Raw genomic sequence first — 12017 nt, 5'->3', positions numbered from 1 at the left:
AACACAGTTGTCTTTTTAACAACACAACCTTACACTTCCTGATATCAAACCAAGCAAACAAACAAACAAAACTGGAAAAAAAAATCATGGGTCTGCTTTATTCCTTGCTTAGGTGGCATTCTGCTACAAGGAATATTTTAATCTCTATTGGGAAGGATGTTAGTCTGTTACCCACCCCTTACTGAAGGTGAAGAGAAGTACTGGAAGACAATGAAGTCTTACCCAGAATCACAGCATTGAACAAGTGACTCCACCTGGGATTTGAGCTTGGGCTTCTTGATTAGGAGTGGAAAGGAAAAATCTGTACTTTCGAGTGGGCATGTGCCGTGTACTCCTGAAATCGAACTCTCAATTTTCATTCGTGGGTTTTTGCTGTTGTATATTGAATTTGATATTTTGTCTACAAAACAATTGGGGATTGGGGCTAATTTATTTTTATACCATATTTCCTTATACATTTGGTCATCCAAAAATTTATCTCCCTTCTTCAAAATGGTCTTTGAAAATTGAAACCACTAGCTATTGAGGCTCACTATAGATGGATCCATCAGCACCCAAACACAAATTCCTCATTCGGTAAAGGCTATTTGTTTTCACGTTTTCAAGAAATGTTTCATGTTCCCTTACATTTAACTTAAAGGTGAATTTTACTCTCGAAAGCATACTGTGGTCTGATTCTTTCCTTCAAAGCCTTTGTGTCGGTTTTTATTTTTTGACCGAGGGAAAATTAGAACCGATTTAGTCAATTTGTCTAGTGGTCTTCTTGGGTTGTCAGCATCTCGAAGATGCTTTCGAACAATAAATGATGGTCGTGACTAAGAGATATTACTGAAAGCAGAACTAGAACAAGCACGGACATACCAGGCTTGGCGCCTGTAAACCATAACAGTTGTAAAGGGGGAGCCTTCGAGCACCCTCAAGGAAATGGGAATAAAGTTGCTTTTTCAAGACAGACCAACCAACAGAAATAAAATTTGAAAAAATAGAAGTGAATGGTCACTTAGATCTGAAAATAAGTATGACTCCTTTGGTGTGTACACACCTCCCACCTTTACGGTGGTGAGTTTTCATACACAATTCGTACACCTCCTGGTAGATTATCTTGATCAAGAAACTCCCAGGGGAACTGTCCAGAACCTGGCATTGTAAAAGTGATTTCGGTGTAATACTGGAACTGGAAAGCCACTCCCTTCTTCTGCCAATCGGCCCAAAGTTTATCAAGAAAACTGTGAAGAAGCCAAAATTCCGGAGAAAAAGAAGCCTTAGAATGATGAGCCATGTTGCCTCCAACACAGTCATGGAATGTCGTGTGGAATTGCTCACGAACTGTATGTTCGAAGAGAGTAAAATTCTCAAGCTGGATAAGATCACGTACTTTTTGCAAGTTCGGTAAAAAGCAAGAAAAGTTAAATTCTCTTTTAATGCAGCCTCCACCAGCAGACCAAGGCAATTGGAATTCTTTCTGTTGGAATGGACCATTCATAACGCAGTTATTTGGTGATATACCATTACCCCCAAGACCGTCGGGTCCTGGGCTCCAAACTGCCGCTTGTGTCCAGTGTTCTGACTCTCCGGTCCAGTCCCAGAAAGGAATTGTTATACGACAATCAATTTGACGAAGAAAGTTTTCAAACTGCATCAAATACCATCTATGCCAGGGAAGAAATATTTGAGGCATGTGATGAAGAAATTTGCTCGGAACTTTTGAATGCAGCGTGGCTATATCCTCATAATAGGTTTGGTATCGAGGACTAGAAGAACCTAGTTTGAAAGCGTTAATAAAGCGCTGTCGCTCTGTTGGGCTCATGGCGGTAAATTGTTTTCGTACTCTGTAACAAGACACAAGGTCTCCATCATGACAGCGACACTTCCTGTGACACTGGTCAACAGTTGATCTGTTTTTCTCGCAAGGCATCTTGATACCTAAGAGCACAGGAAGGTGAAATCTTCTTTACTCGGTTTTGTAGTTCATTTGACAGTTGAAATTCCCTTTAATCGGTGATATGATTGGCCTGCACGTATATCGTTACCTTATTTAAGACTTCGGGTGTACCTGTTCACTTAGCGGGTGACTGACGTAATAATTGACTTTCTGATTGGTTGATGTACTGATACAGACTTTTGATAACGAATAATTGAATGGCATACGCTCTGCCGACTGATAGACCTACTTACTGACTTATTGATAAAGGAGGTAAGTTTCTAAAGAAACTGTGGTGCTGCGTCGGTGGGAGAGTATAACAGGTAATTTAGAGTTAACGACTGAGTTGAAAACGTAAATTAACCACCGTAAAGGTAAAATAGCTGACGTTTCGAGCGTTAGCCCTTCGTCAGAGCGATTGACGAAGGGCTAACGCTCGAAACGTTAGCGTTTTTATCCTTTACGGTGGTTAATTTACGTTTTCAACTCAGTTGTCAACACTAAATTACCTGTTACTGACTTATTGATTGATTAACTGATACACCTAATATAAATATGTATGTATCAACTGCCTGGTTGTCTGACTAACGGGATAAAGGGGGTAAGTTTCTACAGAAACTGTGGTGCTACATCGCTGGGGGAGTATAACCAGATCATTTCACGTTTCGAGTGTTAGCTCTTCGTCATTCGCTGTGACGAAAACTAAAATTAATAAAACTTGTAAAAAAGTCAGTTCATTGATCGTCCAGAAAATGTTATTTCTAGTCATGTTAATAAACTGAATTGATTATAATGAGTTGACCTGCCACGTAGCCTCGCAGTGTTGTGATATCCAGATGGGGACACGCCTGAGAAAGACTCAATGCTGTCACTAGAACATAGTGACGAAAAGTTGATAATAGGTTGCCAAGACAACGAGGAACAGAGAGGCAATCAATTGTAGCCTGTGGAATATGAAAAGAAATCAATATGAATTGAATAGGGCAACACAGATACCTTGAAGGTAATTCAAAGGGAAAATAAGTAAGATGGGGAAAATTTATACAGAAAACTAGTGTTAACATGAGAGCTGATGTCAGAAATGTTCGCGTTCAAATTTTGTTAAATAAAGCCCGAACCGAGTATGGAATTTAGGGTTAACTCAGTAAAGCAGAGAAAAACTGGACATTCAGTTTCGAGGATACCTCGCGATAAAGTTGAACTAGGCACAACAAGATCAATCACTCCCAGGTGATGTTCTCTTAGTTAGAAAAGTTCTCCAGGCGAGGAGAAGTTTAAAAGCATGAGCGACTTACCTGAAGAGCTTTACAATCCTTTTCCCGAATGTTTTGGTTTCCACTCTCCACAGCTTTTAACAACCTCTGGGAATGATCTGAACACTGCTGAATAACCACACCTGCACAAGTTTCTATTTTTTGTGACGACGAAAAAAAACTTCTGCCAAATAGCGTGAACAGCACAAGGAAAATGTGCACTAAACCAAACATGATTGTTGATCAAAGACAGTGGAATTGATAGTGTCAATGTCCGGCAGCTAATGGGAAGGTTGTGATCAAAGCTTGCTAACGACATGTAATGATGAAATTCGTTCCTCTTATTTCTTTTAACACCTTGACTCCTTAGAGCGACCAGCCTCTACCGGTAATTTCTCCTTACAATATCAGCCCTGAATCATACATTAAGGTCAGAGAATAGGGAAAATGATCCCCAACTAAAGAAGTTCTTGATTGTTAAACAAATTCTCCTCGACAGCACCTTAGCAAATGTACGGAAAATCGTATGGGGAATATGCACCCTAACATAAGGGTGAAAAGGATTGAGAAGTTTATGCAATTTAAAATTCCGATCAATACAAAAAAAAAAATAATAAATAAAAAACCGCAGGCGATTGCCGACCTTAGCAAATCACAATGAGGCAGCTGCAAATGTTAATCATTCTCCCCAGTGTAAATTCATGAGATCTTGTTTTTGACAAGATCTTTACGAACTTTCGACTCAACAGGTAAAGAGAATGTATTAGCTTGGCCTCGAACGGCATAAATCACTTACTTATGGGGTGCGAAAACTAGAAATTTGTATTTTGGCAAAATTAATTCAAACTGAATCAAAAAATGAATTACTGCTGGAGACTCGGATATGTTATTATAAGACTGCACTAAAAGTCAGTAGGAAGGCAAATTCTCACTTAAAACAACCCAGGGTAAATTAAAATCGTCATTTCTCCCAATTGGTCTTTACGGAATGATAATCTGAAATTTATTTCCGGACACTGTCATTGTCTTATCGATGAAAAGACATATTCAAAATGGTTACAGCAACGTGCGTCTTATTTTTCAAAGGAGAGATAGAAATCATATCCTCTTTCTGTGGACCCTGCTGTCCTTTCGCCTTCCAAAATCACCATGATAATATGACAAATGATATGTTTACACTAAAGAATCCGAACCAAGGCAACAAGCAAACTATCTAGTTGGGTGACCCTAATACTGAACGCTTATTATCACACCGTGGCTTACACGATGGCAGCGGGTTCCAAAATGGATCACGTACACTTGTGAGCGGTGATGTGACTGTTTCGTCTTTCAGCATTACCACAAGAAACATGTATGACTATATTCAAACTAAAACAGTTTCGTTTATATTTTCATTTTTATTTTTACTTTGCTTATCCTTTTCCTTTGCATAAACTAAAAAAAAAATGGAAGACAGAGAGGTCTGTAAAAGTTTGAAACGAACAATCAAAGCAACACAGAACTGGATTATTTTCCTTTGATTTCGTCCGCTGATCTGGCAGTATTGATTAAAATTACCTCTTTTTTGGAGTGTTTTAAAACCCAATCAAAAAATGAACCCCGATTTTTTTTCCATTGGCAAATGCTTAACAAACATCGTTTGCCAATCAGTTGTGCAAAGTAGTTTCTTATTGTAATCTGATCAGGTCATCAAACCATCCAATTACATCTTTTAATTACTACATGCAAATCTATTTAACACGTACTTGTTCGTTTGTATTGGTCTGTTTTATCGATATCACTCTCACACCGTGAACAATTACATCAAGTGTACCCTATCTGCAGGTGGGGAAGTGGCTATTTGATCGAGGTGAGCTCTTGCTTGACTCGCCACGCAAATACCACTGGCCTAAAAATAATGGATTTAGGCCATCAGTAACCTCTTTGGAATAGAAGCTGCGATTCGATTTTCCATCTTCCAACTGAGGATAACAATTTTTAATGGACAATCGACCAATAGTAAGCCGCCTATTCATTTTGGTTACCAATAATCTGAATTACTGTAGTGTTACTGACTTTCATTAGTAAATGTCGCTGCGAAGAACTGATGTAAAATTGTAGAGGAGAAAAGGGTGGAAAGATGATTCACACACTCGCCAACTGTACAATTTCTTGAGAGGGTAAAAATCAGATTCATTCATTTTTCAACGATTACCATGATCTTCCCCAGTTGATTTTAATGGTATCTACTTATCAATACTACGTTAAACAAGTTTATGAGTTTTCCTAAATGAGGTTTTGTTCATAGCAAAAAGCTGAAATTGCCAGGTTAAAATATTCGAATTTCCCGCTTGTTAAGGATTGTCTTGAGCAAGAAACATAAGTGACTAAACTGATCTCTCCTTTGCAGTTGATGGATAAAATATATGTTGTCTATGAAACATGGAATGTAAAGAAAGAAAGTTAGGAATGGAATCATTTCCATCGCTTGTAAAAGAATTTACATGAAAGCAACAAGTTTGTTGGATAACTAAATCAGTCCATGACCTGACAACAAGCGAAAATATATCTTTCCCTCTGAGATAACAATTCCATTTTCTTCATGGTAAACTTGAAACTTATCACATCAATCAGACACAGCCACAAAAGTGTGTAACTTTTAAACAAAACTGCTCAGCCTTGAATTAAGAGTGGAATCCCCTGGATTCTCATAGAGGATTTTAACTCCACCGGGTAAGTTATGATTATCTAACAGTTCCCATGAAAACCGTCCGCTCAAAGGCATCTCAAAGGTTATGTTGATGAAATACTCAAACGTGTGACTGGCTCCGTTCATCTGCCAATCTGCCCAGAGTTTATCTATGAAGCTGTGATGAATCCAGAACTCCGGAGAGAACGAAGCCGAGTGATGTTTTAACATATGGCCACCAACACAGTCGTGAAAAGCAGGATGCACTTTTTCCCGAACAAACTTTTCAAACGCAGTAAAATTTGCATCCTTTGTTATTTTTTGAATCACGTCTTCGCTTGGAAGGAAACATGAAATGTTAAAACGTCTTTGTAAACAGCCTTGTCCAATATCTTCAGGTATAAAGAAAGCATCTTTCTTAAAAGGCCCGTCTCTGACACAATCATCAGACAAAGTACCGTCACCCCCCAAACCGTGAGGACCTAGATTCCAAACATCGTTTGCCTCCGTTTCTCGGGCCCAGTGTTTTTCGTCCTTACTCCAGTCCCAATAGGGAACTGTAACCCTACAGTCAACTTGACGAAGGATGTTTTCAAACTCCAGCAAATACCATCTGTGCCAGGGTAGAAAGATCTGAGGCATGTGATGGAGTAGTTTGGTCGGCATCCGTGCATGAACATTGCAGATCCTTCTGTACTCATCTTTGTAAATAGGGTTTGTCGCAGCGGTTTTGAGAACGTTTGTGAATCTCCTTCGTTCCTCGAGGGTCATAGCTGTAAAGTCTTTTCTGATCCGATGACAGAATAAAAGTTCGCCATTGTAACACAAACATTGACGTTCACATTCATCAAACCATGGGCCGTTTTTATGACAAATCATTGTATTACCTAAAAATTCATTCCAAGACAAGTGATACAGAAGATCAGTGAAGGAAACTGTGTCAGTCTAAATCAAGTTATAAGTGAACGCCAATTTTCCTCAAAGTTATGACAAACTTTTGATTCAGTTTTGCACTGAGTAAAATGTGTTTTCATCCAAAACCGACGAGAAAAGTTTATGTCTCCTGTTCTCTTCTAAGATTCTTTGCGACATAAAATGTTTTTTTGCTTCCACTTCTTCCACATCTTCTTGGTCGTCACTCACTGATTTCTATAAAATGTTGTTAAAGGAACTGATTTTCCTTTACTGCTGGTTCACAAAGAATGAGGTGACTAAGAGTAATGCTCGAATCCTCCTGAACAAGATTTTAGTTTACTCCTAAGGGAGGAGTCGGGATTTTTTAAAAAGGGGGGGTCACATTGTCAAACAGAGGGTACTCACCAAATTATCATGTCGACCTCCACCCTGTGTTTTACTTAATGTGATAAAAATAGGGCCTACAAAGGGGTAGGGGGGAAGGAAGGGGGGGAGGGTTCACGAACATTCTAGGACCCCCTCCCCCTAGCTATGCCTCTGATCCTCAACATCTTGTCAAGTTTACTCTACAGTTACCCAATACCCGTTTATACCCTTGGCTGGAAAGAGGCACCGTGCGAGTGAAATGTCTGCCCCAAGGACACAACACGATGATCCCCTGGTGTTAAGTTCTTTAATCAAGTATGCCCGGTGTTTTCAGGTGTCCTACTCTTATTCAGGCCTAAATGACTAAACTAACAATGCTGAAAAATACTTTACCTGTTATGTATCGCTTTAACCCAGCATAATTCAAGCTTGGACACAAACCGCTTTGTTTCATCAAACTCGCTGTTGTAATCAAGAGCGAACGGAACGTAGTCAGAAGGTCACCGGGACAGCGGGGAACAGACAGGCAGTCAACAACTTTCTACGACGAAACAAGTTGAGATGTACGCTTAACTACTTTAAAACTTTCTTTGGCAATCTTCTTCATAACCTTGTCCTATAAATATGATCCTCGAACTTTTACTGTGAGTAAAAGAGTTTCGTCGGATTAAGGATGTTTTAATGAGAATTCATTAACACTTATTCGATTAGCTTATTTAGTGAGAACTTAATGTAAATCTAAGGTTTTCATGGAATCGTCTGAAAACTGAGTTTGGACATCAACAGGGTCAACCAGATCTAATACATTACGATACGGAAAAATCGACATGCAAAAAATTGTTGTTCTTTCATTAAATACCTGCACTTCTACACAGTTTTGAAACAGTTGACTCGAGTTCCTTCTCTCAAAGGCTTGAAAAACTTCATGGAAATTGGACGCACAGTTTTTGATCGTCATTTTCTGACATAACTCAATATTTTCGACAGATCTCACGCAGAGAGTTAAAATCGTAATGACAAAGACAAGCTGGGTACAATGAGTAACCATTTCGGTGATCTTTTTTCCAAAAATCATCGTGAAACACGAGGGTTAGATACATACATATATAACCAGCTGATCTCCTTCCTCTTGTCATGGTTATATACTTAAACGACACTCTGACAAGATGTGTTTAAAAAAGGCATGAAAAAATACTAATTAAAGTCAACAGGGTGACATGGTTTCTTCCTTGATATTTATTACCAATTCAAACAACTTTTTGTGATATTGTTCCAGATCATTTAATTATTAGGAAATATATTCGGCGGCTGTTAAAAATAAACTTACAAGTTATTTCCTCTAAATGAAATAGCTATCTTCATGTGTTTATAAATTGTTGGGCATGTTGATCTAATTCTTTCAACAGAGGAGGAAACATCAAATTTTCGTTTCCTTTGTTAGCATTCAATTATGAAATATGAAAATAATTGAGAACCTCTGTCAATTTAGCACGTGGAAAACGACATCACATGATGTAATCTTTACATGATCGGGGGTGTTCGTGTATGTATGTTTAAAATGCGTCCATATTCAGCCATCATGAATATCATACTATAAAGGAGTACATATTCAATTCAGAAACAACAGACTGATTTACTTCCAACTGAGTTCTGCTCAAGTCACTCCCAATCTTTATGGTTATGGACAAATTTAGCATAAAAGTTTCATTATCAAATGTCGGTTAGTTCACTTCAAAGAGTGTCTCCAAAAAATCAGAGATAAAAGTGCAGCGCATCCTACCTCACCTCTCTCTTGTTGCCAAAAATAACAACAAGAACACATTTCCTGAGGGAAGACCTCTCTTACTAAACAAGGTCAGTGTTAGTTCAATAAAAATATTCAGTAAGCTCCGTTGACATATATATATAAAAGCAGAACGTTTGCAGAAAATACGAAACGAGTATCAGCTATTTTGAAAACATAATTTTTATTGAGAGTATCAAATTTATGATAATAAGAGCAGCCATATCACAAAGAACGTGCAAAGATGGCCTGTAGCGGAAAATTGAAAACTCGAAATGGTCGGAAAGTGTTTCCATTTATGCAAACTTTGAGCTTTTTTCAGATACCTTTCGTCGAAGCTACCGAGTGAAGAAAATTTTCATCTAATTAAGGGCAACTTGTTCAAACAATGAATGTTTCCTTAAATACTATGTTTCAAAAACCTTAAGGAGGGTTTTAACTTCTTTTTTTTAATTTAGCAAGGAAGATCATGCTCAGCATTCATAGCCTCTAACAGTATGGGAGAGATATCCTTTACAATTTGCTTCACCACCTCCCAAAGGTCGGAAGCCACGTAAAAGAACTTTTCCGGTGGACTTGAAGCCACCTCCTTTATCTCATCTATTCCGCTGAAGTAGCTACCAATGCCGACGACGAAAATTTCTACACCACTTTTCTTCAGTTCTAGGGCCTTTGCTTTGGTCTGAGAAGGGGAATTGGATCTTCCGTCTGTGACGAGGAAAACTATTCTCTCGTCTGGATCAGAACGTCCGCCTTAAAAACATGGAACAAAACCCTAATTAATTTAAGGGTGAACGAAAGAATAAAAATAACCCATGCAGTTTCATACAAAACTCCTTTACTAAGAATATAATCTGCGTAGTTTAAAGGGAGGCTAACGATTTTATTCGACAGCATTACCATATATGGAATACACATGCGTAGCCCAGGTTTTTCCTTTGCTTTTATAATAAAGTTCGGATATAACGCGCGCTGTCATTAGTTGAATGAGCTTGCTCTATCAGAGTACAAGACAAGGAGCTGAGCTGAAGCTGTCCAGCCATCTGCCAATTTGTGCTATGTCCGACCATTTCCTGGACTTCTCTCCAGCTTTTTTTTTCGTTGATTGAAAGAAGTGCGGAGGAACACTCGACTTCGTCTCGTGTTTTTCCCCACGCTTCTTCCTTGCTTTAGCCGCTTACTGTGTGCTTAACACCAGAAGAGAGTATTATTTCCTATACTTTCCTTTATTTCTGTCTCTCATTCTCATATGAGAAGGAGGTAATTTTACGATATATATGAAAGGTTTACCTGCCAAGGGATCATCAAATAATTCCGTGGCCTTCACCAATGCAGCATAAGTGTTAGTTCCCCCTCCTGGGCGAGTGATTCTATTCATCTCAACGGCTGCAAAATAGTCCGGCAAAAAATTGAAATTCACAGTGGCTGAGTTCGAGAAAGTGACCGCTGCATACTTGAGGTCCACGTACATGTTTTTCACAGCCAATAGGTAACGAAGCGCCTTCTTTGCTTTCTCGAATTGACAAGACGTAACCGATCCCGAGCCATCCATGAGAACGACAACATCGTGAACCTCTCTTGAAGTGGGTATTTGGAACAAAGCCCGAAATCCAGCACCACTTGGAGGATGCTTAGTTTTAGCTTTTACGAAATTTTCTTCGAGCCTCTTTGCAGTGTCAGTGGCACCAGGAAGTTTGAAAGCTGGAAAAGAACCATACAAATGAATCCTTGATGTTATCTACAGCTAATTAAAAATTTCCTCGTAGACGACAGCTCCGCTCAGGACCAATGGGTCCAAAACTGATTTCATTTTCATTTTCCTGAGAGCCTATTCGTGCGCATGTGCGTGATTATTGAAAAGATTGAGATTCTTAAATCGTTAATGCAGGGACGGACATTTTCCTAGTTCTGGACATTAATCAACTTTTAAAAAGAATCTAAAATATAAACTTTGACTCTATAAGTTAATGAGATTTCAAAACTCGCGATCGCGTAACACAACTTACTCTGAACTGATGCTGTAAAGAATACCAGTAGGCACATTGCAGAGGCAACCGATAGAGAAAATCTTGACATTGCGAAGTCCTTCTTTTTCGACTTGATTAGATCTGACTTGCAGGTTTGAAATTCACTCACTGCTTAGCCTACTTTTATAGAGGAATTAACTTCCTTGTTACTGTTTACCTTTAGTACAGCTCAGCAATTTGTTTCCAAAATTGGACTGTTTCAGCTAGCAAGGATGGCAGGTTCTCTTTTTGACCGCACGTATAATGTTACTTAGCTGTATTTTTCCCTTGTTTTCTAAGCGGAGATCTGGGCAGAGAACCCAGACCCAGATCTCTGTCACAAAGTTTCACGTTCGAGGCTCAAACATTGGCCACAAAGATTAAGCCAAAAAACACACTCGGCGATGTTCAAAACTTCTTGAATGGTTCATAAATCTTCCCTACGTGATATACCTTTGAAGAACACACAATTACACAATACATTGTTATTTTTCTCGTTTCTTCTTACTATTCTGACCTTCAGCCATAGGGAAGTTTTTAGCCGTTGTAAATAATGATGAAGTGTATTGAAACCTATAATTACCATAGAGAAGTTTTTAGCATTGTGAATAATTATGAAGTGTATTGAAACCTATAATTATCTCATCAATGTATTTTTTTATTGAGGTCAAAATATTGTTCAAGCTTAGATTTGATGTCTGAAGACAAACAGCCCTCAAAATTCATAGACTGATCGATATCACTAACTAAAAGAAATATCAGTTAGTCGTGCTATAGGTACCTGCAGCCACAGCTGCATGTTTTAGCGCGTTAACATTATGACAGTTAGTTGTTAGAAAGCTTTGAACAAAGATTGTCTTTGTCTTTTGTATTTGTTCCCTCACGTATTTGTGATGCCGATTGAGAAAAGGTGTTCGGCCTTATTTTAGTTTGATATATTTTCCGCAAGATACATCAGTTAGCTGAAGTGTTTCTTCTTGTCCATAACTTATTAGTAGTAGTGTTGCTTTCTGAAAAAATCTAGGTCTTCGACTTCCAAAGCGGATCGTCGAAGCTTATCAGTTCGACGCCTGCTTTTAGACCTCCTACGGCCGAGCCTTCCCAT

At 38.7% G+C, this 12017-nt stretch overlaps 3 protein-coding genes across 3 annotated transcripts in view; all 3 read right to left on the bottom strand.

Annotated features, from left to right (window-relative positions):
• Positions 1–76: 76 nt before the first annotated feature.
• On the bottom strand, positions 77–3551 carry LOC113677267 (uncharacterized). Its single transcript, XM_027194053.2, has 3 exons — positions 3217–3551; positions 2724–2865; positions 77–1923 (listed from the first exon to the last, which is right to left on the bottom strand). The coding sequence occupies exons 1-3, from the start codon at positions 3406–3408 to the stop codon at positions 1052–1054; spliced, it is 1206 nt and encodes a 401-aa protein (XP_027049854.2). The 5' UTR covers positions 3409–3551; the 3' UTR covers positions 77–1051.
• A 1005-nt stretch (positions 3552–4556) lies between these two features.
• On the bottom strand, positions 4557–8266 carry LOC113677227 (uncharacterized). Its single transcript, XM_027193994.2, has 3 exons — positions 7983–8266; positions 7517–7664; positions 4557–6729 (listed from the first exon to the last, which is right to left on the bottom strand). Exons 1-3 carry the CDS (start codon positions 8196–8198, stop codon positions 5813–5815), a joined length of 1281 nt encoding a protein of 426 aa, XP_027049795.2. The 5' UTR covers positions 8199–8266; the 3' UTR covers positions 4557–5812.
• Positions 8267–9071: 805 nt separating this feature from the next.
• Positions 9072–12017, bottom strand: part of LOC113677226 (collagen alpha-1(XII) chain) — a 13144-nt gene continuing 10198 nt past the window's right edge. The window contains exons 4-6 of the mRNA XM_089192037.1: positions 10913–11041; positions 10197–10607; positions 9072–9659 (exon numbers count right to left, since the gene is read on the bottom strand). Of these exons, the coding sequence (XP_089048163.1) occupies positions 9361–9659; positions 10197–10607; positions 10913–11041 (839 nt within the window). The 3' untranslated portion in view covers positions 9072–9360. The remainder of the gene's footprint in view (positions 9660–10196; positions 10608–10912; positions 11042–12017) is intronic.

Source organism: Pocillopora damicornis, chromosome 2 (assembly GCF_964200805.1).
Source record: "Pocillopora damicornis chromosome 2, jaPocDami1.2, whole genome shotgun sequence".
Classification (NCBI taxonomy): Eukaryota; Metazoa; Cnidaria; class Anthozoa; order Scleractinia; family Pocilloporidae; genus Pocillopora; species Pocillopora damicornis.
The sequence above is the reverse complement of the archived record's forward strand: the minus strand, read 5'-3'. Positions and strand labels throughout refer to the sequence as shown.

Coding starts and splice junctions, on each gene's coding strand:
- LOC113677267 (XM_027194053.2), bottom strand. CDS start 3,408: ATGTTTGGTTTAGTGCACATTTTCCTTGTGCTGTTCACGCTATTTGGC. Junction 2,866..3,216: donor AGGATTGTAAAGCTCTTCAG/GTAAGTCGCTCA, acceptor CATATTCCACAG/GCTACAATTGATTGCCTCTC. Junction 1,924..2,723: donor ACTGCGAGGCTACGTGGCAG/GTCAACTCATTA, acceptor CTGTGCTCTTAG/GTATCAAGATGCCTTGCGAG.
- LOC113677227 (XM_027193994.2), bottom strand. CDS start 8,198: ATGATTTTTGGAAAAAAGATCACCGAAATGGTTACTCATTGTACCCAG. Junction 7,665..7,982: donor AAAACTGTGTAGAAGTGCAG/GTATTTAATGAA, acceptor GTTTCGTCGTAG/AAAGTTGTTGACTGCCTGTC. Junction 6,730..7,516: donor GTTAAAGCGATACATAACAG/GTAAAGTATTTT, acceptor ATGAATTTTTAG/GTAATACAATGATTTGTCAT.